This window comes from Ambystoma mexicanum, chromosome 2p (genome assembly GCF_040938575.1).
Source record: "Ambystoma mexicanum isolate Mex_15411 chromosome 2p, UKY_AmexF1_1, whole genome shotgun sequence".
Lineage (NCBI taxonomy): Eukaryota > Metazoa > Chordata > Amphibia > Caudata > Ambystomatidae > Ambystoma > Ambystoma mexicanum.
In genome coordinates, this window is record NC_090923.1 from 1,126,544,643 (window position 1) to 1,126,571,604 (window position 26,962).

General features: G+C 47.9%; 1 protein-coding gene across 1 annotated transcript in view; it reads left to right on the plus strand.

Moving 5' to 3' along the window:
• Positions 1–26,962, plus strand: part of TMEM179B (transmembrane protein 179B) — a 150,497-nt gene that overhangs the window by 99,579 nt on the left and 23,956 nt on the right. The window contains exon 4 of the mRNA XM_069645170.1: positions 18,262–18,340. Coding sequence (XP_069501271.1) covers positions 18,262–18,340 — 79 coding nt within the window. The remainder of the gene's footprint in view (positions 1–18,261; positions 18,341–26,962) is intronic.

Genomic DNA, 26,962 nt, shown 5'->3' on the forward strand with positions numbered 1-26,962 from the left:
AGGACAGACCAGCTCATGATGCATAGACCCTGGTCAGAAACCCCTTCTATACTCTGAAGTCTATTCAGGGAACTCCCCCTTCCACATCTGTAAGGACCTAAAGCTTGCATTAGTCTTTTGTAGTGGAAAGAGGGACTTCCTTTCAAGGGAAACCCTGCTTATGTAATCGCTGCAGGGAGATGTACACTCATAATGTGTCTGATTCACCTGGCACTTCAAACAAGTAATCTTTCCAAGTCTGCGTAAACCATGATGAGTCTCAAAGTTCCATGGATTCATGGTTTCCACTCCATGACTTCCAGAATGAGTAAAAACTATTGCAGTAGGCAGTGTTGCAACACAAGCTTTCCCCGGTAACTTCCTCACATGACAAGGAACAGGGTTACATGCTCCACTCAGAACACCTTTGTTCCCCGACAAACAAATACTTATTTAGGTTTGGCAAGCACAATTAATTATCATTATATCGTTGTTCAGAGGTCCAATCATTGTATTATCAACCATTTGGTTCACTTAGTGTTACATATCACAATTTAATCAACAACTTTATCACAATGCTCCATTAGTCTTTAGCAAGAAATGCATGGAATTCCCCCCATGTGTTATTCGGATAGGACGACATCAGCTGCATTGTTATATACGTATCTTCACAGTCACTGACCCATGTTAATTCCCTCAACCAGTCCTGCTCATTGGGAGGGTGCAAGTCTTTCCATTTTCGTAAGATACAACGCTTAGCAAACATGCATCCAATCAGCCCTCCAGATAAGGGGTGTATCAGTCACTTCTACTCCCTGAAAATAGGCAAATACTGCCCAAAAATAAAAATGGGGAGTAAAAATACTTCCAACAAAAATGGGAAACAGAAGCATCCGAGCATGTCCCCCTGCTGTCATCCACACAGCCCCATGGATATGTCTGGACCAGTAGTAAAGGTAGTGCCACAGGAAGAAGCTCTGCTATTATTACTGCCTAAGCTGAAGAGGTACAAATGTACCTTTTCATGTCCATGAAACATGTCTTACAAAACATTTCTGTTTTACTGTAAAACATATTTTTACTTGTTTATTAAATACTCCCACTGGGAATGGGATTTACTTTTTTACTCCCTAAAAAATAATTTTACTCCCAACTTTAAAAAAAATAGGGAGTAAAATACTCCCACTTCAAAAATCTTATCTGGAGCACTGCATCCAATATTCAAAAAGGACTTTGGGCTTCTCTCAGGCATTTCCCTCTGCAACTCAAATAACACACTCCTAGGCGACTTCTCCAGTCGCATCACAACTATAGTAGATTATGTATCACATTTGTAAAGCACACTAAGCCCACAGACATCAATGTGTTGTAGACATGTTCCCAGGACCGTTCAAGTTCCGGGCAGGACCATAGCATATGTGCGTAACATGCATCCACACAACCACACCTTGGGCAGCGATTCTAGTTTTCGGGGTATAATGCAGCACATGTAGGATTTTATATTGATTTGATTTCAGCCTCATATTCATTTACTTAGTAAACATACACATGGACTCCAGTGGCCATCAGTTCTCTCCAACTTCAATTCCGCCACCCACTTCCCTCAGGCCTTATACTCCACGACCAGGGCCCCATCCAGAATCCCCTTTCAGAGGGCAGTCATAGGATTTGGCCATAAGGACAACCAGCGCATTCTCAGGAGGCTCAATCGGTAACATTCCCGTCTCTTTTGCATGGCTTCCCTCAGCCTATAAGAAGCAACTCCATAGGCGTACCCCTGTGTCCTTCGCACCCAGTGTGGGGCATCAAAAACTGTCCCTCTGGGAACAGATCGCGTATTACTTGATAACCCAGTCTTGCCCAATACGATCTCAGCAAGATATCCCACGTTGGGGAAAGGGCAGGTCAACAACAGCAACCAACGGTAGTGCGGACTGCTCACTGTAGTTCTCTCAAAAATGGCTCTCCAAGTGAATAAAGTTGCCTGTGCAGGATCACATGGGCAATCATCCTTTCAGCTAGTGTCTAGAATCAATGATTTCATGTCTACTTCCCCTGCTGCTGCCTTCTCCAGCCTGACGTGTGTTTGGGGGTGGGGGGAGGGCAGAGTGCCAGACAAATCTAGACCTGTCACTTTGTATGTCACTTTGTAAGTCTTTGAAGTCCTGTTTTCCCCAGCCATATTGGCAAACAAATACAGTAGCTTGGGCACCAACACAATTTTAATCAGTGCCAACCGGCCACCCAGCAACATCGGCACCCTTGAACAAAGATCCATTTTCGTATGAACATACGTAGCAGGAGTTATACAATTATCAGCAATCAATCAGTATGCCTCTGTCCCTGGAGACCATAACTTTTAAATTTCTAAACCTGGCCGGCACCCATTGTAAAGGGAATCCCTCCCCCCCCAGGACATAGTGTGCGGTCAGTCAAGGGGAATGCCTCAAATTTGCCACAGGTCACAGTAAATCCTGAATAATGACCAATGTGAGTAATGTCATCCGTGATAGGGTCTAAATTAAGTTGAAGGCAAAAGTATGGGCGATAGTGGTTGACCTTGACGTGTGCCCCTACCGAGCTTGAATGATTTTTACTGTACCGTATTAACCAGAACACTGACAGTCGGGCTTGAGTATAGAAGTTTAATGTAGGCAATTAGCTGCTCGCGCAGATTACATTTGCGCAACACAGCAAATAAAAAGGACCAGGACACTATATCAGAAGCTTTTTGTGCGTCCAAGACTACCGCCACTTCTTGGTCGGCAGGTGATATACGAGACATGATATTAAATAGGACGTCTGAGGTTCAAAGATGTGAACCTTCCTGGTATGAAACCAGCCTGATCATGATGTACTAACAAGGGCATCAAAGGCAATAACCTATTGGCAATGACTTTAGCGTACATTTTAGTGTCCACGTTCATGAGAGATGAAGCCTGTAAGAGCCGCATTCCTCACCAGGCTTGCCAGGCTGTAGTAGAACTATAATGGTAGCTTCCTGAAGCGTCTCTGCGAATTGCCCCTTCTGCACAGACTCCTCCCACACTTTCAGCAGGTAGGGGGCTAGGAGAGCCCCATATTCAATATAATAATCTGCAGTTAGCCCAGGCCTGGGAATTTATTTCTGGGCAGGTTGCTAATCACCTGTATAATTTCTTTTACAGTGAGATGAGTATAATTTATTCTACATTAAGGGCAGTATTTACCTGCCCTTTGGCACTTTCCAAGAGAACCGACATTGGGATAGTCTCCAATAGGGCCTGCAGGCCTTCTTCATTGTTCTCATCCTGCGCCATATATAATGTTTCATAAAATTGCACGAAAACATTGCTAATACCCTGATCTGAGTATTGCATGTTCCGTTTCTCATCACGCTCGCCAATTACATAATTCGGGCCTTTTTCCATCTGGACCAGGTTAGACGGCACCCTACTGGGTCACTCCCCTTCCCCATATCTCCTAGCCGTGATTGGCCTCGCAAAGTATTTCACCTCACGATCTGCATGCAGCTTAAACACCTCCAGTTAGGTTTTAATAACTGCCAGTATAGTGTGGGTGGGTGTAGTCACATACTGGCTTTCCAAGTCTTTGAATTCAGCTTCACTATGGACTATATCCCTGCGAATAGCTTTAAGCACGCCAAATTCTCTGGACATGGCCATCCCCCTGATAAATACCTTCAGCGTTTGCCAGAGCGTGCCTTGTGTTACTGCAGAAATATCATTGGTTTGAAAAAAAGCACGGATATCATCTCCTATACTTCTAAAAACGAGGTCCTGCAATGCCAGAAACTTAAATCACCATGCTGGCTGATCCCATTGGTTCGTGTCCCACTTCAGAGAAAGCACTATAGACGAGCGATCCGAGTACATACAGGGAAGCATATCAGCCAACACTGTCTGTCCCACCAGGCAGTCCGAGATAAAAAAATAAGTCTATCCTAGATGACATATCATGCACCGATGAATAGTAAGAGCAGCCCAGAGCCGTCGGATATAGAGTCCCCCATATGTCACACAGTTTAAGTCCATTCATTCGGTTTAGAATACAGCTTGCCGCCTTCGATAGTTATCGGGGCGCTCTACCCGTAGACTAGATTAAAGATTGTGTTCATATCCCGTACCCATATGATTGACGTCAAAGGGTAAGTCCTAAGGATATCCGCTAAGCCCTCGTAGAACGTTGGGTCCATATGAATTTGCCAGCAGCACTTGGACTGCGTCCTATTTCCCCGTGCATGGGTTTCCTGCAGAAACATATGTATATTAGGCCAGTTCACATGGTACACTATCTTCCTAGCCTTGGTGTAGTTCCTGAGTCCTCTTGCATTCCAGCTCAAAATATTAACAGTCCCCATGAAGACCTAAGGTGAATCGCGCAATGCTGCATTGCCACATATTTCGTGTCTCAACAAACGGAAGATGTGAACAGCAATGACCTGTACTGTGTGCTTGCCAAAACAAGTTTTAAACAATTCTACCCCAACAACCACCCCACTCCCCACCTCCCTCATCGCTGTCCCAATCAGGGCCTTGTCGAGCCTCTCCTAACCCCAACATTAACGCCAGCACCATACCAGCAACCTTGCATAGGGGACCACCGCTTCTGCTTCCAACAGCCTTTGAAACTATTCCACCCATAAACTTGTTTGCCGCTATACATTCCTGCACATCTCACTGACATCTCACCAACCAAGTCTGCCCACCTACCGAGGAGTGAGTACCGCTCGTCGACATGAGCTACACTTCAAACAACAGATTGAATAGAGACTTAAGCTGTTTCTAGGCCACAGCCGCAATCGGCCGCAAGCATGTCGGAGTCACGCATTATTATACAGTACTTTCAACACGTGGAAGAGGCTGCAATCTCCGACTCTTCATTGGCGCCCATCCTCTGTGAAAGCCACAGCTTCTTCCGGTATCGTGAAAGAGGAGTGCCGGGAAGAGCATTGCATTTCACTGAACAGCTTTTTCGCCCCCAGAAAAGATATGTGCTCCAATTGCACAGCAGTAGAGAAATCAGGGTAAATGTGAATTGTGGTTTGTTCATAGCACAGCAGGCCTTTTTCTCTCACCATCCGCAAGATGTTGTCTCGGTCCCTGTAGTTTAGGAGTCTCACAGTGACAGGCCTGGGAGGGGCGTCTGGTTTTGATTTCAGCGACAGTGTTCTATGTGCCCGTTCAATTACAAACGCTGACAAGGAGGCCTGGTTCCCAAGCAGTTCTTTAAGTAGGGCCTCCATCGCTTCCTCCACCGGGCTACGGCCAAAACCTTCAACGAGTTGCACGATGCAGACATTGTTTCTGCTGAACCTGGATTCCAAGTGGTCGCATTTGAGCCAGGCCCTCTTTAGATCCTTGGCCATTCCCGTCAAGTGGTTCTTGAGGTTCACTATGTCGTCCTCCGCCACTCCAATGTGCATCTCCTCCTCCATCACTTTTGAGCACACCCTCTCCATTTTGCCATTTAAGGTGCTGATATTAATAGTGATACCGTCCAGCGTATCTGTCATGGAGGCAAATCCCACCTGCGTACCCTCCATAAGCTGCTTGAGATTTGGGTGTCTTGTTCTCCATGGCCTGTCTCCTCATTGGATTCGGAAGGCGGCTCAGCTCAGGGTCTGTTGGTTTGATGCGCAGACGCCTCCAGGCTGCATTGCTTCTTCTGGTTGCCTCCTCCTTTCGTCAAGGCTTCCGCTGGGTATAAGCCCTCCGTGATACACGGTTGGGGCCGGCCCAGTGCAGAGCTGAAGGGTATAATGTAAATCACCTAGGCAACTGATCCATCAGGGCCACACACTGCTGCCTCAGGTGACTAGCAGCTAGGGCCCCTACACAGCCAACCCCTACACCTCAGTGTGAGACAGTTGGGCACCAGCAGGAATGACTCCCAGCAATTAACTCAAACAGCTCCTGACCTGCACCCACTTACTGGTGGTAGGAAGTGCCCCACTTATTTGGGAGTGGCCCCACTTTATTCTGCAGTATTTACTACTGGCTCCGAGGATCAGAGGTTACGCCGCACCAAGCCTCTGCACTTATCCAGCGCAATCAGTCAGGCCAGTGCCGGTCCTTTCAATATCAGCATAGCATCAGCGTTGCAGGGTAGGCACAGTCCACCAGCCACAGCACATGGCACTCACCTGGCATCCATTGGGCCTACAGTGCTTTCCTGGCGTAGGTCAGACAGAACAGTTGCCTGTGCTCGGGGCTCGGTTCTAGTGATGCTAGCTGGAACCTCTGAGGCAATTCGGCAGTCCCTCGCCGCTTAAAGGGATGGTCTAGTAAAAAATGTTATTTAAAAAATAGATAGGCCACATAAAAAAAAAAATACTAGCATCCTCCGTTTTAAAACTTCCTATGTAAAATTTTGAGCTATTCAAGCTCAAAATTCGAAAAAGCAAGCACAGGGGCGCAGCCATTTCGTGAAATGGAGGCCCTCCTGTGCTGGCTTTTGCTTTTGCGGCACTAATGAAGGAAAAGCCAGCCAGCTGTAGTAAACAAAGTCTACCGCTGGGTGGCTTTCCCTTCATTAGTGCCGGGGCTCGGAGGACGCGGACCGGAGACCAGAGCAGGAAAGCTGCAGCTGAATCTCGGTAAGTGCTGGAGGAGCCCGGAAAACTTAGAAATAAAACCGCAGCTTTAAAAACGTTGTATTTATGTTTGCGGTCGCTTTTGAAGCGACCGCAAACATAAATACAACGTTATTGTGTTGGAAAACGCTGCGGTTTTTCTTTCCAAGTTTCTCAGGCTCCTCCGGCTTGGAGGAGCCTGAGAAACTCGGAAAGAAAAACTGCAGCGTTTTCCAACACAACCGCGTTCTGTCTGCCTGAATCTGCTTTACCATTTGGGGCTCTCGGGCTCCCCACGGGGAGCCCGAGAGCCCCAAATGGAAAAGCAGATTTAGGCAGACAACGTAGCATTTCCCATTTGGGGCTCTCGGGCTCCCCACGGGGAGCCCGAGAGCCCCAAATGGGAAATCAGCTGCAGGTAGAAACACTACGCTCCACCGGAGACCCAAAGTGATAGCCACAGCAGGCAGAAACACACACGGTTGTGTCGGAAAACGCTGCGGTTTTTCTTTCCAAGTTTCTCAGGCTCCTCCGAGCCGTAGGAGACTGAGAAACTTGGAAAGAAAAACCGCAGCGTTTTCCGACACAATCACGTTGTATTTATGTTTGCGGTCGCTTCAAAAGTGACCGCAAACATAAATACAACGTTTTTAAAGCTGCGGTTTTATTTCTAAGTTTTCCGGGCTCCTCCAGCCCGGAAAACTTAGAAAAAAAAACGCAGCTAGTGCTTATTTTTTGTAAAAAAAATAAATAGCACTTACCGAGATTCAGCTACAGCTTTCCTGCTCTGGTCTCCGGTCCGCGTCCTCCGAGTCCCGGCACTAATGAAGGGAAAGCCACCCAGCGGTAGACTTTGTTTACTACAGCTGGCTGGCTTTTCCTTCATTAGTGCCGCAAAAGCCAGCACAGGAGGGCCTCCATTTCACAAAATGGCTGCGCCCCTGTGCTTGCTTTTTCGAATTTTGAGCTTGAATAGCTCAAAATTTTACATAGGAAGTTTTAAAACGGAGGATGCTAGTATTTTTCTTTTTATGTGGCCTATCTATTTTTTAAATAAAATTTTTTACTATACCATCCCTTTAAGGTGCTGCCGCTCCAGGCACGGGAGATGTTGTGGCTGACTCAGGTCCTATGGACGATCGTGCAGGTTGTCGGCCACACCCAGTGCGTTATACACAGCCTGCAGGTTGTCAGCAGCTGCTACTGAGTACCGGGGCTGTGCTCCACCCAGGTCGGCCTCCTGATCAACGTGGATGTCTGGGCCAGCCTACAGGCACCAGCTCGCCTTCTCCAGTATCAGCGGCCTTCACAACGCCCCCTCCAGTACCAGGACCACACGGCTGTGCTCACAAGCGTGCTGAATACTCTGTTGAGGAGTCGAGATGGTTCTTCAGTCTTGCCCAGCGGCTGCCCCAGGATTTCCGATAGCAAGTGGACCGTTTTTTACTGAGCAAACAGACCATTTAAGTAACGGGCGGGCCAGATGATCCAAGTCAGTCACAGAGGTTCCGAAGTGCAGCCATGTTGCAGGCTGTTCAGCAGCGACCCCAAACAAATACTGTTTAGGTAGGTTTTTCCACAGCCTTTTGGTGAGGGACGAAAAACCATCTCACCTACAGACAAGACAGGGTTTCCAACCAAAATAGACCAAACGCTTAATAGTGCTATCTATGCCAGAGCAGTCATACTTAACTCAAAGGGGGAGATATGCTGGCAATGCACGGCCTCCCTAAAACAACTAGTCTGTACGCTTGACTGTGTTTCTTCTGATCTGCATTAACTCCTAACTCCCCTTCCTCGTCTCAGTACGATAATTTTCTGGGAAGACAGGAAATACTAAGTGTGCTATGAGTGTATGAGGTATGAATGAGGTATGAATGATGTTTCGCCTAGAGAGATTTTCAAAAAGGTTTTTTGGGAGTTTACTAACAGAAGGCCTGGCATAGTGACAACAAGCCATCAAGAATTTCAGAATGATGAAGCCTTCTCTTCGAATGGAAGAATCCAGCATCTCTCCTGATGGGGTCTGTACTTTTCCCCAACAGCCTTCTTCTCCCATGTGATCCTCCCTCATAATACCACCCCCAGGGTCAGGATCAGGTAGCGGCTGCTGTCGTCTGGCCGCATGGGAGGAGAGCTTTGGCGGGGAATCAGTGATGACTCCAAAGGATTCATCACAGAAGACAGTATTATTTGCAATGGCAGTCCCCAAGAATGTAACCCTAGCTGCTAAAGTCCAACCCTAAGTTGACTGGGGCCTTGTGCCCAAAAAGTTCAAAGTTTTCAGAAGTTTGGGGAGCTGGGGAAAAAGACAGGGGGAGAGTCTTGTGGATGGGAAAATGGTTCCAAAAGTTAGTAGAGGACCTATTCTGAGGAATAAGACTGTTCCCAGCTTGGGTTTGGCTCCTGCTGAGATTTATGGACGTGGAGCATATGAAGAAAGGTAGGTTCAGCGCGAAGTGTGGCGCGCTGATGTCTTTTTGGGCTAACCTGTATTCTTTATTCCTTTTCAGGTTACGATGGTCTTTCTGGGCGTGCAGTGTTTTCCGGAGCGGAACCGGCCAAGATATGCCCAGCCAGGTGAGGAGATTTTGGTTACTGCTGAGCTTGCCGTGAGTAACCTGTTTAATGTTGTCCCTTTTTCTCTCCTCCCAAGGTGCTTCGTTCCGGTGCGAGCGCAATGTCCTGAAGATGCTGCCAACGGGATGGAAGACCGCAAGCAGCTGGGATCGAAGGATGGAAGACTGCAGGTAAACTGGAACTGCTAATAATGTTCTTTTGTCTCCTCTGCAGGTCCGCGATTCCAGGAACGCCGGGTGCTGGTCTCTGAACACGCTGAGCGTTACGCTGCTGGCTGCAGAATAACGCAAAGCACGTTCTTTAGCTTGGGTGTGGTTTATATAGCCTACCCTGTAAAGTAGTGCAGGTAAAGTAGTCTGGGCTACCACACCCTAAAACACTGCACCGCACAGTCTGGTTCTTAGGGACTAGACTGTGTGGGTGCCTACATGTTGGCTGCAGGAAACTTAGTTGGCAACCGTTCCATGTGTTGAAGGATATGAACTTGCCCATACAAAATGCTGTCGCAAGACCAGGGGAGAAACTGCATCTGTGCCCCCAGACACTCAACTTAGCAGCTTGGCACCTGAAGTCAGAGTTTGGCCACCTCCAACTCCTTCAGAGATGTTTGGACATACTCAGGGAAGCACAAAAACCCAACACCAGACATTGCTCCTCCAATAAATGGAAACGCTTTATCTGGTGCAATGATGAGAACGTTGACCCTATTGACTGCTCCTCAAAGATATTGTCCTTTATCTAACACACCTATTGGACTTGGGACTGGTTTTCAATTCCCTAAAGATCCACCTAGCAGCTCTCTGAGTGAACCAAATCCCAGAACAAGCTTTCATGTTGGAAACTTCCTGTCTTCAAGGCTTTTATGGAAGAGTTAAAAAGACTTCACCCCCTATTTCCAACCCAACTCCCGGATGAGACTTGAATGTTGTCCTCACAACGTTAATGGGACCTCCTTCCAAACCTATGCACGAGGCTAGCCTTAAGGCCCTCACTTATAAGACAGCCTTCTTGGTGGCTATCACCTTGATAAGGAGAGTTGGTGAACTGTAAGCCGTCTCAGTTCAAGACCCATTTGTAACTATTCACAAAGACAAGGTGGTTTTGCGCACACCCCCGTTTTTAACGCCCACATTCATTTCAAAGCTCCATGTGAATCAGTCAGTCGAGCTTCCCACTTTCTTTCAAAACCCCACTAACTTGGCAGAAAGAGACGTCAGGAGAGCAGTAATGTACTTTCGAAGGGATTGTGTCCTCCGACGTATTCCTTATCTTAGATAGAAATCCTTCAGCTTTGCTGGCCTCGGAAAATTTTTTCGCCAGAGGGCGCTGCGCGTCGATGATCGCCGAGTCGATGACCCTCGACGGCCTCCGTGCCGACGTCGACGTCATCCTGCCTATAAAGGCCGCGCGCAGCGTCCGTTGCTCAGTTCCGTTTTTCCGCGCTTCGTTGTGCCTCGGAACACCGTTGCTCAGTTCTCGATATAATATCTAACCTCGATATCGATGGCATCCTCCTCCGACCCGACGACCCCTCGGTCCGGTTTCAAAAAGTGCCGAGACTGCGGGAAGAAAATGTCGTTGACGGACCCTCACAGGGTCTGTTTGTGGTGTCTGGGAATCACGCACCAGAGTTCGGAGTGTGAGGAATGCCTTTCCATGACGGCGAAAGCCTTGAAGGAGCGTAGGGGGAAGCTCGAGAGAGGTAGGTCAACTTTAACTTCCTCGAAAGCTTCTTCGGTAGAGTCGAGACGTTCGTCTCCTCACCATAAAAAACACTCTCGTTCTAGATCACGAAGTGGCTCCCACCACTCGTCGACATCGAGACACTCGAAGAAGAGACGTAGGAGATCCACTTCGTCATCTTCGTCGAGTTCTCCTGAGAGAGTTCATTGCCCCACAAAACGCAGCTCGCAAGCTGAGTGGGAGGAATTCAGGAAAAAGATGCTAAGCGTCTTCGAGAAAGCGGCCTCGTCCCCCTCGAAGACAGCTGAGGGTGATACCCCGGGTAAAAAACCCAAAAAATCTAAACGCCGCGAGTCGCAGTACCCGGCGGAAAAGTCAACCCGAAAGCGCCTCGAGCCATCGGGAGATAAAGCATCATCGACGCCATCGTCGAAAACTCCTTCGAAACAGAGGTCGGCGCCATCGACGCCGTTGTCGAAGGATTCATCGGCGCATCAGTCGATCGAGTCGACGCCGACGTCGACGCCGATATCGACGCCGGTGAAGGAAAGAACCACGGCTACTCCACAGCCAACGGTTAGACAAAAGACCTCCGACTCGACGCCGAGAACGTCGACGTCGTTCTCGAGCAGGACTCCGATCCTTTCGAGTTCCTCGAGGCCTAGTACACATTTCTCGACGCTTTTCACGGCGCCTTCGAGTACTTTCACGTCGGTGTCGACGACATCGACGTTTTCAAGGCCTGTGATGATGGCTCCTTCTGCATTGGAAATGGGGTTTATACCATTCCAAAAACCAAAGTATCCCCCTTTAACCTCGATTTTTGAGGAAAGGGAGGATTCAGACCAAGATATTGATTTACAGAGGACCACATCACCAGAGCCAGAGACTTTCGCCTCTGAGGAAAGAGGATTAAAAAATCTTCAGGATGCACTTCAGGAAGCTAGTGGCTTGGACACTTCTCCTGAAGCAGAATTTATCAAACCAGACCCAGGAGAACATGCGGAGACTCCATATAGAGCTCTGATGTCTAGAATCATAGAATTTATGGGTTGGTCTGCACCTTCTCCTGCCTTTCAGCAGGATGACCTCACTGACATACTGGACAAGGGCCCACAGGAGGATCCTGTGGTTCCATTTCACTCTGCTCTACAGAGAAGGATTTTGACAAACTGGGAAACGCCGGAAATTATCCCGGCAGTAAATAAAAAACTGTCAACAAAATACAGGGTGGCTAGTTCTGACCCTGAATATTTGTCAAAACACCCTACTCCTGAGAGCTTAGTTGTACAGGCTGCAACCTCATCAGGCAGCACATCTGCATACCCCACTGCTCCGCAGGATAGGGATGACAAAAAGTATGATGCCATGGCTAAGAAGGTTTTTTCTGCCTGTAGCATGGCGTTAAAGTCTATTAACGCGACCTGTACGCTCGCTAGGTTCAGCCACACCCTTTGGGAGTGCGCTTCATCAGCGGCTGACTGCCTCCAAGAAGGAGAGGAAAGGGACGCATTTTTAAACATCATCAGGGATGGTAAAGATGCGATGTGCGAGACCCTACAAACTGGCCTAGATTCTGCTGACAGTATCAGCAGGGCCATGGCGGCAAGTACCACAATCCGCAGGCATGCGTGGTTGAGGAAGTCTGGTTTTGCCTCTGACGTGCAGACCAGGCTTTTGAATATGCCCTTTGACGGTTCTACCCTCTTTGGAAAGAAGGCGGATGACAGTTTGGAGAAACTGCAAACGTCCAAGGCAGCAGCCAAGTCATTGGGAGCTGCTATCCGTCAGAATACCTTTCGTCCTTCGGGATCATCGTGGAGAGGACGGTCCTTTCGTTACTATTCCTCATATGGAAAGGGCAGAGGACGACCGGCTCAAAGAGGCCAAGGAAGATTTACCCGTGGTGGACGGGGTAGGGGAAAGAAAGCCGCACCCGCAGGAGCAGGAGCCACTTTACCTTCGGCAACTGCATCAGCCGCTTCAAAACCACTCTGAGGTCTCCCCTCACAGAACACCAGTAGGGGGCAGGTTAACTCACCATCTGACGGAATGGCAGGCTATTACGTCAGATGCTTGGGCTCTGGAGACAGTGGCCCAAGGTTACTGCCTGCCCTTCCTACATATCCCTCAGAGTCATCCACCGGGGAACAACCCTTTGAAGCTTCCAGATCCGCTCCTCTTGCAGGAGGTTTTAGACCTGCTAGAGAAAGGTGCCATAGAACTGGTACCTGTAGCGGAAAGGAACAAGGGTTGGTACTCCCCCTACTTCATAATACCGAAGAAGGACGGAGGACTGAGACCCATCTTAGACTTACGGGAATTGAACAAATTCCTCCGAAAGGACAAGTTCAAGATGGTGACTCTCTCTCAGATCCTTCAGGCCCTCCAGCTTCAGGACTGGTTGGTATCTCTAGACCTCCAGGACGCTTATTTCCATGTGCCGATCCATCCCAGGCACAGGAGATACCTGAGGTTCGCAATTGGCAGCTCTCATTATCAATTTCGAGTTCTGCCATTTGGGCTAACCTCCGCCCCGAGGGTCTTTACCAAGCTAATGTCGGTTGTGGCTGCAAGTCTAAGGAGGGAAGGGATTCATGTCTACCCTTACCTAGACGATTGGTTGATCAGAGCTGTATCTTCGGAACAGGTTCAGAGACAACTAGATTATGTTTGCCACTTCCTTCACAAGCTGGGCTTCTCCCTCAATTTAAAGAAGTCACAGATGATACCATCACAGAGACTCCAATTCATTGGAGCAGTCCTGGACACTTCCCTGGGAAGAGCCTTGCCACCAGAGGTGAGGGCTCGAGATATTCTGCAGATGGTCATCAGATTTCAGAATGCCCAATATCTCCCAGCCTACGACTTTCTGAGGTTGCTAGGCCTCATGGCATCCTGCATATTCCTCGTGCCGGAGGCTCGCCTGAGAATGAGATCCCTCCAGTGGGCACTGAGAACTCAGTGGTCACAGTTCTCAGGAAGGATGACAGATCTCCTTCGGATCCCGGTCAAAGTAGCCCGAGACCTTCAGTGGTGGGCCTGTCGGGAGAACATCCTGAAAGGAGAAATGTTTTGGCAACCATGGCCGGAGATAACAGTAGTCACGGATGCCTCACTCACGGGGTGGGGAGCTCACGCCAACGACTTGACCATCAGCGGTCGTTGGTCTCCATCGGAGTCCAGACTACATATCAACCTGTTGGAGCTGAGAGCCATCAGACTAGCGCTGAAGGCTTTTCTGCCGTCTGTACGGGGAAGAAACGTCCTAATAATGACGGACAATACAGTGGCCATGCACTACCTCAACAAAAGAGGAGGCGTAGGCTCACTACCACTGTGCAGAGAGGCGATGCAGCTCTGGTTTTGGGCAATTCAGGAAGGAATCTCTCTATCGGCAATTCACCTAGCCGGAGAGAAGAACTTGACAGCGGACGCTCTGAGCAGGCAGAGCACAGTCTCTCACGAGTGGGAGATAGCTCAGGAAGTCCTTCAAGAGATCTTCGCCCTTTGGGGAACCCCTCAAGTGGATCTGTTCGCCACCAGTATCAACAGGAAGTGCGACAGATTTTGCTCAAGGGAATTTCCCCCGAGAGGAGCTCTAGGAGATGCGTTCGTAGTGGACTGGGAGTTCCCACTTCTGTACGCGTTCCCTCCGGTCCCTGTCATTCCTCAAATGATCAGGAGGTTGAGAAGGTTTCGGAAGACCATGATCCTAATTGCCCCGGATTGGGCCAGGAGAACGTGGTACCCGGACCTTCTAGACATGTCCATCTGCCCTCCAATTCGACTGCCATACAGAGAGGATCTTCTCTCGCAGAAGGAAGGTCAGGTTCTCCATCCAGCCATCAAGACCCTCAACCTTCACGCTTGGTGTCTGAAAGGTTGAGGTACAAGGATTGGGACCTTCCGGATGATGTTATGGAGGTGTTGCTTTCGGCCAGAAGGCCGGCAACTAAAACTCTATACCGCTGCCGTTGGAACAAATTTTGCAGCTGGTGCAGAGAAAAGAATTTGAACCCTTTTCTTGTGGTACACCTATGGTGTTGTCATTCTTACTTTACCTGGCTAATTCAGGCCTACAGGTTGGCACAATTAAGGGCTATCTCGCAGCGCTATCAATCTTTAAGCGCACTGCAGAGGAGCCTTCATACTTCAAAATTCCATTGGTAATACAATACCTAAAAGGATTAACTAATGTTTATCCCCCGAAACCTTTTCAAGTTCCCTTATGGGATTTAAACCTAATTTTAAACTTCCTAAAGGGTGCCCCTTTTGAACCACTACACTCTTGTTCATTGAAGCTTCTCACCCTCAAAACTGTTTTGCTAATAGCATTGACATCTGCTAGAAGGGTTAGCGAGTTGCAAGCCTTATCGTGTAAACCTCCACATACAATCTTTTACAAGGACAAAGTTGTTCTTCAGGTGAAGCCTAACTTCCTCCCGAAGGTAGTCTCGGAGTTTCACATCACTCAGAAGATTATATTACCTTCTTTCTACCCTCCTCCTCATCCGGGGAAGGAGGAAGAGAGACTGCACAGGCTGGACCCTAAGCGAGCCTTGAGCTTTTATATCAGCAGATTGGCTAAGATCAGACAAGCAGACCAACTCTTTGTAGGTTATGCAGGACATAAGTTGGGCCTTCCAATAACAAAACAAACCATCTCCAGATGGATTATTTTAGCCATTCTGGAGTGCTACAAATTGGCAGGAAAGGAGCCTCCTCAAAATCTAAGGGCTCATTCTACCAGGGGTATCGCAACATCCTCAGCCCTTCAAAGAGGGGTGCCAATTCGAGATATATGTGCGGCTGCCACATGGTCGTCCGCACATACATTTACCAAATTCTATAGCCTGGATTCCTCCTCTAGTCAAGAAACTAGATTCGGCAAGGCTGTGTTACACTCTGTCCATTCTGGAAGGGTAACATAACTTTTATTACTCCCGCCTCCAGTCACAATACCACTGCTATGGGAGTCTATCTAAGATAAGGAATACGTCGGAGGACACAATCCCTTCGAAGAACTAGTTACTCTTACCTTGTAACGTTCTTTCGATGGGATGTTCCTCCGACGTATTCCTTATCGACCCTCCCATCCATCCCCGCAGTATGACTTCCTGTGGGTTTGCAGCCTATGCTCCTTCAAGGTGATTAGTCTAATCCAAAAACATTACTGGGGACTACAAAACGGAACTGAGCAACGGACGCTGCGCGCGGCCTTTATAGGCAGGATGACGTCGACGTCGGCACGGAGGCCGTCGAGGGTCATCGACTCGGCGATCATCGACGCGCAGCGCCCTCTGGCGAAAAAATTTTCCGAGGCCAGCAAAGCTGAAGGATTTCTATCTAAGATAAGGAATACGTCGGAGGAACATCCCATCGAAAGAACGTTACAAGGTAAGAGTAACTAGTTCACCTTGAGAAGACTAAACCACTGAGAAAGACTAACCAATTCTTCGTCTCTGTGGCAGCTGGTAGAGAAAGGGACCCTGTCTCTAAATCAGCCATTTCCAAATGGATTGTATATTGCATCACACTGTGTTACACCCTTGCCGAGAGAAATCTACCCTTTACGCCTAGAGCACACTCTACTCAAGGCACAGGGGCTACCATAGCATTCATTGCAAATGGTCCTCTAGATTCCATTTGCAAAGCAGCAACCTGGAGTTCTGTTCATACCTTCACCCAACACTACTGCTTAGACACACACTCCAAGTCTGATTCTCAGGTGGGACAAGAGCTGCTAAGACATCTCTTTGCTACTGTTCCTTCACACATCCCACCACCTTCTCCTGGTACTGCTTGCTCGTCTATGCACACATGCGATTCTAAGCAGATTCACAAGCATCAGAAGAAATACATTACTCACCATAATCGTATTTCTGATGATTTTATCTGCCTAGATTCACATGCGCCCACCTTTCTTCCCCTCTTGGAGTAGAAGAAACATAGACCTCTTACACCTTTCTCTTTTGTACTCACTCACGCATTCTGCAAGGTTTCCGCAAGGCAGAAGAAAAACAACCGATGGGGCCTCGACGCGTGAAGCAGTTTGGGTACACTGCACGTCATGTTGGGGATAGTGTTACAGTCAGGCCCATGTTGACGTCCCTTTTCAATCTTTGGAAAAAAATGCAATACTCTGCGATTACCACTCGATGTCGGACTATATGCACAGCATGTGAATCTAAGCAGATACAATAAGAAATACGATTACTGTGAGTAATCTACGTCATCTCCAATCTCTATCAGAACTTATTCTGATATGAGGTCACCCTAAGGTTGGCTCACTAATCATCACTGCTGCTAGAAAGAGGAGATGGACTCCTGCATCAACTTCAGAGGCACCAACAGTCAGAGAAAGCAAACATTGCTACTACAGCAGCATTCAACGTACACATAGCCAATTCAAATGCCCTGTTTGTATGATATGATGGGGCAAAATGGGAGGCATTTGCCAGAAGAATCTGTATTACAAGCACATGCTTTTCTGCATGAGGGGAAAATTGTACCAAATGCCCTAATTAAGTCCAGGCTAGATGAAGCGGAAACAGCAGCCAGAGAAGCATTTACTATGGTAGTGGTAAAACATTACGAGTGGCTCAGGTTGGCAGATTCTAAACTGGAAATTCAAGCCAGAATCAGTAATATGCCAGACAATGGAGAAAATCTATTTGTACCCCATGTAGATTAAGGGCCTGATTCATGGAAGTGTTTTATAATGGCGCAATCCCATAGGAAACATTCCATGAATCAGGCCCATTATGTTGGAGTAGGCCAAAAAGGAAAATGAAACCACTAGATTGTTGGGACCTATTGCAGCAGGCCCCATTATAAAAGAGGTGGACTACAGAAGCAGACATGTAACTCGGGCACCTAATCAACCGAAGACAATAATAAGACTCAACTTGATGACCCCATCCACAAGGGAACCCAGGCAACATGTAGCGCTTTATAAAACACATACATAAGTGAAGGGTGGTAACCACTTTACAGCATATGTTGAAAGGGATCTCTTTTGCTCAGTGTCCTCTTATTCCAAAGATGCTTCGCTCTTCAATTTCTACTCTTCTCCACTTTGACCTTTCTCCAGCACTGCATCTTGCATACATTCATGTGCTTGTAATAATTATTTTGTTTTCAGACCGGAATTATCAGTACAATTTGAACAACAGTATTAAAGAAATGATATGTAGTTCAACAGTCCATGTACCTTGTTTAGACTTTTTCTGCACTTCTTGTGTGTGCCTTGTCCCTCCTAGCTGTCAAATGTGTTCTCTGTGTTGGCTTTTGTTTCATCTGTATAATATCCTGTCTGCCTAACCATATAGCTGTCGGTAGATTGTCTAATTTTCCTCAAATTTCTTTTTAACTGGCTTTCATCCTCTCTCTCATTTTGAGTCTCTTTCTAGTTTTTTCTGATCGGCCTTTGTTTTTTTCAGTTGTTCTCAGGCCCAGGAAAAGTCCTGGAAGGCGCCTTCTGATGGATCCAGGTTTTACATCAATCTGCACAGTGCTGAGGTGAGTGTGTGAGGACACAGAGCATTTGAAAGGAAGGGATCTGAGCAATTACTTTCAGTTGGAGTCCAATACTGATGCGGGCAATGCATTTCTGTAGCCCTGGTGTCCCTTTTATGTGAGGATTGAGCTGATCGTGTTCCACTATCCCCATACAGAGCTTTCACCCCCAGGGGAGTGGAGTGTCCAAGAGCCCCTCCACCCCCCCCCCCCCAGCAGAGGCTCTATTAAGAGCAGGGGTAGGGAAAAGTATATACCCATCATTGTGCATCAGTAACGATAGTAGGCAACAACCCCTGCAGTAAGCGGCTACTCTCATCTGCCCAGGAGGGGTTTACCAATTTTACATATATTTTTATTGATAGTCCTCTGCTCACACCATCCGGTAACCCTTGGTATGTGTAGTAAGACATGTACCATATATAACACATCAGTACACAATGCATTTAGATAGAGATGACCCATTCTTTAAGTTCATGTTCAAGTACTTCTCACAGAACACTCAGTAATGAACACTTAATTAATGCTTCTTAAGTAGAAAAGTACATATTTTATTTATGAGAAATAAGTAATTAAGAAACATTGCTATTATTATTGTCACTATGCATACCACACTTGAAATGCAAAAAGTAATTAATGAAAAGCTTAAATCATTGTCATTGCCTCTACCTCTAATCAAGACTAAGACTGATCAACCTTCTCCAAGAAATTATAGTCCCCTTAAAAACCAACTATCTGCCTCACAAGGTCGTCATATGTGACCTCACAAATCATCAGCTTGGAATGACCCCCTTCGGGTGGGACATAATTACAAACTTGTTTTGAGGAGGCGTACGATAAATGTTTTTTAAATGATATGCAAACAATCGTGGGGGGAAATGGTGGTGCTAGGATTTTTAGAGTTGAAAAGTGTTTTTTATTGGAATCTTATCCAGATATCCCTTGTAAAAGGATAGAGAAGACTTTAATGTTACAGTTTAGGAATTCTTCTGGTTCATTACTTCGTTGCACATTGGAAGAAAGATTCTCTAGATAAATGTCCATTCTGTACAACCATGGTGGAAGATGTTATACAGTTTCTTTGTATTTCCACCTTATATATCTCCGCAAGGCGACCATAATTTTTTCAGTGGCAAATGAGAACTGTTGTTGCATTGCAGCCTATAGGCTGCTGAAAATAACGAGGGATGAAAATTGCATATTTTGATTAATGAAGTATGTAGCCTCTGTTTGGGTTTTGCGTGTGAAATGTTTAAATTCTTGTGTATGAATGTTTTGTGTTAATGATGTATAATGTACATTTTATCTTAATGCTAAGCCTGAATTGGAAGCATTTCCCTTGCACCTTTTGATTGTTTACTTAAGTGTGAGGGACAGATATTTTTTAGACACAAGGACTGTTTGCAGAATTTTGATGACAAGAGACAGACTGGCAGATGTGTGTGAGATGCAGGGGTCCCAGGGTACAGCCATGCCATTTTTACTGGACATAGATGCCCATTAATTAATGGCATGCCTCCCCTCTCCCCCCTGGGTCCTCCACGCCTCACATGCACAGATAATCAATTGTGTGCATGCGAGGCAAAGGGGGGCTTAGGTGTCAAGCATGAGATTGCATGTAAGGCGCTTGGAATCCCAGGGGATTGCGCTGGCATTGTTTACTGGGCATACTCCGTAACAAAATGCCATGCCGCCCCCTGGGGTGAGGAGCTGGGGATCCAGTGTGTGGGCATGTTATTTTTTTAATGGACATCTATCATGGATGTCCAGTAAAAAAAGAACAATGCCTAACCCCTGTGCCCGCAGCGCCACACAAACGGACAATTGTGTGTGTGCAAGGTGCTCGGGGGCACAGTGGTCAGGCATGTTTTTTTTTTATTGGACATCTATGATGGATGTCCAGTAAAAAATAGAAAATGCCATCCCTGTCCCCTGGGCTTCCCAGCACTACAGAAGGAGAGTTGATTTTTGCCAGTGTAAAGTGGGGGGGGTTGTACAACAATGGCACTTTTAAAATACTGTTGTACAAACTTTTTCACTCACACTTGCCAAAATTCAGCTCCCTGGCCCAGCACCAACACACATACTCACACTACACAGCATTAATTTCACACACAGCATACACGTGGCACTCGCACGAGCACCCATCTTCATGCACTCACTTCTAACACAAGCATACACGCATCCATACACATATTTAAATAATTAACATAATAAACATACCTTCTACCCAGCCGTTCCTGAAGTTCATTTCCACCCAGCGCTCCATCTCCCTCGTAGCACGAACAGGAGCCAGCATTCTCTCTAAACGTCAAACACTTATATGGTTGTACTGGTACTGATATTTCACTGTATTTCTTGGGGTTGTAGTCTTCCCTCGCATATTGGAACACCCTTTTACTCATATTAGATACAACTAAAATTTAAGAAGAAAGCTTTCTGATTTTTTTGCCCCTGTTTACCAATACTTCTGCATGCATGGCGTTCCACATGCGATGTATCTGTATTTCGAATGGATTGTGTCCTCCAACGTATTCCTCATTTGACATGTAGTGTCCACATCTCGGCTGCTTTGGAAATTTTTCGGCAGACGGCACCCTGTGCCGATGGCATCAGGTGATGTACCTCGAAGGCCTCTGTCGAGGGTGACGTCATTGGATGTTTTAAGTAGCACGCACAGCACGCGTAGCCTCCGTTTTGTTTTTTCCACAAACCTGTGAAGATATTCTTCGGTATGTCTTTGTCTTCCACTCCGACGACACCTCGGTCCGGGTTCAAGAAATGCCGGGACTCCGGATACAAGATGTCCATCACAGATCTGCATCGTGTCTGTCTGTGGTGCCTCGGTGGGGGCCATGACACGGATAGGTGCTCCAAGTGCCAGTCGATGACTGGAAAGGCCTTGCGGAAACGAAAGGGGAAACTGAAGGTAGGAAAGGTGTCCAAGCCCCATAAGTCTGACCTGCTGGGCCTTCGACTGATGAGTCGAGAGGTGACTCTCCTCGGAGGGATAAGGTCCATCGTTCAAGGTCCAGGAGTGGTTCCCGCCACTCATCCGCCTCATCGAAGCGCTCGAGGAGAAGGCACTGCCGGTCGCCTTCCTGTTGTTTTCTTCAGGTGGCACCCCCGAAAGGGTGAGTTGCCTGTCCAAACATTTGACGCCCATGGAGTGGTAAGCTTTCTGGGTGAAAATGCTTGAAAGTTTCTAACAACAGGACAAGGCCCTCCCTGCACCTTCTGTGAAAGCTGGCGGGGAACGGTTTTGGCCTGATACTCGTGAGTCCTCTAGCCCGACTAAACGGCGCAGTCCTCATTGGGATCCTTCGAGGCTTCGCTCGGACAAGGTTTGTAAGGAAAGCTCGAGACGTGATGCGTGGTCACGGTCTTCGTCTCCACCAAAACCATCCAAACCTTCGAAGCCGTCGATGCCATTGGTGTCATGCCAGTCGATAGTGCCTGTCGCGTCCTGAACCCTATCCAGGCCTTCGATGCCTTTGACGCAATCGACGCTGTCGGTGACAAATTTGCCAGCAAAACCCCTGGTTACAGTGGAACCACCTGCTAAGGTGGTGTCTAAGTCGACTTGCAATCCTCTGACTGTGATACCTGAGAAAAGGTGTACTCCTTTACCTCAGAAAGACTTTGTCTCGCCACTTCATTTTTGAGGAGGAGGAACTTTCTGATGAAGGTGAGGCTCCCTTTGGTCTCCAGTTTGGGACCCCTAATGTACCAGAATGCCTCATCTCGGAGGAGAGTAGGATGCAGGCTCTTTGTGATACCTTGCATGATGCAAGTGGTATAGACACTTCTCCTGAGTTTGAGTTCGGCAGCCCAGACCCTGGGGAACATGCAGTCTCCTCCTACTGACGCCTTATGTCGAGAGTGGTGGAGTATTTGGGCTGGGCCAGGCCTACTAACCACTATGATCAGGATGATATTATGGACATTTTGGATCAGGGTCCTCCTACCGATCCCATATTGCCATTTCATGTTGCTCTGCAGAACCAGGGTGGCCAAGAATTGGGGAAACCCCGGAGAGTAATCAGGTCTCTGACTTGAAAATACTGCCCCTCCAGTAGCGACCCCGGCTATTTGTCATCTCACCCCACTCCTTAGAGTATGGTGATCCAGGCAGCCACAGCTACCTCGAAACAGGCTGCGTACCCTACCATCCCTCCGGATAGGGACGATGAGCGCGTGGATGGATGGGCGCGCAAAGTATTTTCAGCTGGGAGTATGGCGTTGAAGGAGGTCAACTCCTCTTTTGCCTTGGCAAGATTTTCGCACACACTGTGGGATTGCGGGTCTATGGGGGCTGAGCATACTCCCGAAGGGGAAGAAAGGGAGGGCTTCCTGGCTATTGTTAAGGAAGGCAAGGAAACCATATGTGAATCCTTTCAGTCTGGGTTGGATGTTGCAGACAGTGTCAGCAGGTCCATGGCTACGAGCACCGTAATACGCAGATTTGCGTGGTTGCGGAGCTCTGGTTTTGCATCGAATGTGCAGGCTCGACTGCTGAACATGCCATTCGAATGGATTGTGTCCTCCCACGTATTCCTCATCTTGTGATAAATCGTTATCTCCAGCTTCGCTGCTTCGGAAAAAAAAATTCTCGGCAGAGGGCGCTGTGCTCTAGGTCGTGGCGTCGATTGTCCCTCAACGTACTCCGTACTCTGTCGACGTCACCGATGGTATAAGTAGCTCGAGCCGCGCCCGTTGCTTCAGTTCCGTTTTTCCGATCGCTTCGCTATCGAGAACGGCGCGCTTCTATTTTCTGTGAAGAAAATGTCATCTTCGACACCCAGAACTGGGTTTAAAAAGTGTGCAGATTGTGGGTCTAAGATGTCGCTTACCGCTCCCCACCGGATTTGTCTCTGGTGTCTCGGTTCCAGTCACCGAACCGACGGCTGCGGCTTCTGCCAATTGATGACCGTAAAAGCTCTTCGTGAGAGGAGAGGTAAACTGTCGGTGGGGAGGGAGGCCTCAAAAAAGGTTTTGTCAAAATAAAATAAGAAAGCGACTGATTCTAAGGGATCGGATCGCCATAGGCACTCGAAGAGATCTCGATCTAGAAGTAGATCGAGACATTCTTCATCGTCATCGAAAAAAAATGAAGAGGAGACATAGATCTCCCTCATCATCATCATCTTCAAAGTCGACCAAAGAAATTCGTTGTCCGACTAAATCGGATTCTCCCAGTAAGTGGGAAGAATTCCGCAAAAAGATGATGGAGGTTTTCGAGAATGCGGCCTCGACCCCCTCGAAAGAACCTCGAAAAAGCCATACCCCTAAGGTCGCTCCATTGGACGACAAAGGGAAGTCCAAGGCTACTATGGCTAAGACCAGTAGCGGCGAGGAATACAAAAAACCTCGAGTCGACGTAAAACCGTCGAAGAAACTTCGAGAGTCGAGCACCTCTCCAGTGCCGGCCAAGAAACACAAATCGTCGAAGACTTCGACAACTTTGTCGACGCCCTCGACGTCGATAATTTCGACACCAAAGCCAAATGCGACATCAACGCCATTATCGAAGTCATCTTCGAAAACTTCGAAGACACCCTCGAAAACTTCGAGGGATTTGCCATTTCCTTCGAAGCAGATGGAAGAGAAAGAAAGGAGATTCACTCCTTTGCCCAGATCAGACTTTTTCAAATCTATGTCTGCAATCTATGAAGAGTCTGCTTCAGAAGAAGACAAAGTTACTCCTTTGGGAGTTACTTATGGTACAAGACAAGTTCCTGAAGAACTTATTTACCAGGAATCTAGAATGAGAGACCTGAGTGATACTCTACATTCTGCCAGTGGAGTTGACACATCCCCAGAATTAGAGTTCGCCAAACCTGATCCTGCAGAGCATGCAGATGCTGGGTACAGGGCTCTTATGACCAGGGTAGTTGAATACATGGGTTGGGGTAATACTTCACCCATTTTTTAACAAGATGACATGACGGATATTATCGTCAAGGGACCTCGGAAGGATCCTGTTCTCCCTTTTCACAGGGCCCTTCAAAGGACTGTGGAGAAAAACTGGGAGAAACCAGAAACCATTGCTGCTGCAGACAGCACTTTTCCAAGAAAATATAGACCGGCTGGATCGGATCCTGAATATTTGAATAAACATCCGACTCCAGAGAGTTTAGTCATTCAAGCAGCATCCACTTCAAAACAAACTGCTTATCCAACTATCCCTCCACATAGAGAGGATAAAAAGATTGACGCCTGGGCACGTAAAGTTTTCACGTCAGGCAGTATGGCACTTAAGTCGGCAAATGTCACCTGTACCCTAGCCAGGTTTACCCATACCCTGTGGGACTGTATTTCGGCGGTGGCTGATCATATTCCGGAAGGCGAGGAAAGGGAAGGCTTCCTGAATATAGTCAAAGACGGGAAGGAGGCAATGGGGGAATGCCTCCAGTCTGGACTGGATACTGCTGATAGTATCAGCAGATCCATGGCTGCAAGCGTTGTGCTACGCAGATTTGCATGGTTGAGGAAGTCGGGATTTGCACCGGACGTGCAAGCTAGACTCCTCAACATGCCCTTTGATGGCTCGAGGCTCTTTGGCAGAAAGGCTGATGAAAGCCTTGAAAAACTTCAGACCTCGAAAGCGGCAGCTAAATCACTTAGCGCCTCTTTGCGCCAGCCTCTAAAACCCTATTCCGGCTCATCTTCCTGGAGGGGTTGTTCTTTTCGATACTACTCCTTTTTTGGTAGAGGAAGAGGACAGGCCTCTCAAAGGGGCAAAAGGAACTTCCCTCGTGGAACACGGGGAAGAGGTGCAAAATCAGCCTCAGGAGCGGCATCTGTACCCTCAGCCACTCCTGCAGCCGCCTCCAAATCCCTCTGAGACCTTGTTACACAAAACACCAGTGGGAGGCAGGATCTCTCAACATCTGAAGGAATGGCGGGGCATTACCTCAGATGCTTGGGCACTGGAAACAGTAGCCCAAGGTTACTGTCTCCCCTTTCTAAAAAGGCCTCAGAATCATCCACCGGGAGCCAACTCCGTCAAAATTCCGGATCCGCTCCTGTTGCAGGAAATTTTAACCCTGCTAGAGAAAGGTGCCATAGAACTGGCACCTGTAGCGGAGAGGAACAGGGGTTGGTACTCCCCATATTTTCTCATCCCAAAAAAGGACGGAGGACTGAGACCCATCTTGGACTTGAGAAACTTGAACAAGTTCCTCAGGAAGGACAAGTTCAAGATGGTGACTTTCTCAGATCCTTCAGGCTCTCCAACTCCAAGATTGGTTGGTATCATTGGACCTTCAGGATGCTTACTTTCATGTGCCAATCCATCCAAAGCATAGAAAGTACCTTAGGTTCGCGATTGGCAATTCTCATTATCAGTTTCGAGTTCTGCCATTCGGGTTGACCTCCGCCCCGAGGGTTTTCACCAAACTGTTGGCGGTTGTGGCAGCAAGTCTCAGGAAAGGAGGTATTCACATATATCCCTACCTGGACGACTGGTTGATCAGAGCAAGTTCTCCAGAACAAGCTCAGGAACATCTTTCGATCACCTGCCACTTCCTCCACAAACTGGGCTTCTCCCTCAATTTCAAGAAGTCCCACATGATACCAGCCCAGAAACTCCAGTTTATCGGAGCAGTCTTGGACACTTCATCGGGAAAAGCCTCGCCTCCCGAAGTGAGAGCTCTCCACATCCAGCAGATGGTAACAAAATTCCAGAATGCCCAACGTCTACCGGCCTCCGATTTTCTCAGGTTGCTCGGCCTCATGGCATCCTGCATTTTTCTAGTACCAAAGGCCAGATTGAGAATGAGATCCCTTCAATGGGCACTCAGAACTCAGTGGTCCCAGTTCTCAGGGAATATGTCGGATCTTCTGCAAGTCCCGAGCGCAGTTGCTCAGGATCTTCTATGGTGGGCTTGCAACAACAACATTCTCAAGGGAGAGTCTTTTTGGCAACCATGGCCTGAGATAACGGTAGTGACGGACGCCTCACTCACGGGGTGGGGAGCACACACCAACGATCTGACAATCAGCGGTCGTTGGTCTCCATCGGAGTCCAAACTACACATCAACCTATTAGAGCTGAGGGCAATCAGACTAGCTCTGAAGGCCTTTCTGCCCTCTGTACAGGGAAAGAATGTTCTGATAATGACGGACAACACAGTGGCCATGTACTATCTCAACGAGAGAGGGTGTAGGGTCACTGCCACTGTGCAGAGAGGCAATGCACCTCTGGTTCTGGGCAATACGAGAAGGAATCTCTCTGTCGGCAATTCACCTAACCGCAGAGAAGAACACGGCGGCAGACGCTCTGAGCAGGCAGAGCACGGTCTCTCACGAGTGGGAGCTGGCTCAGGAAGTCCTTCTGGAGATCTTCGCCCTTTGGGGAACCCCTCAAGTGGATCTGTTCACCACCGCAATCAACCGGAAGTGTGATCAGTACTGCTCAAGGGAATTTCCTCAAAGAGGAGCTCTGGGAGATGCATTCGTAGTGGAGTGGAAGTTTCCACTGCTGTACGCGTTTCCCCCAGTCCCCGTGATTCCTCAAGTAATCAGGAGGTTGAGAAAGTTCAGGAAAACCATGATCCTAATTGCCCCGGATTGGGTCAGGAGGACGTGGTACCCGGACCTTCTAGACATGTCCATCTGCCC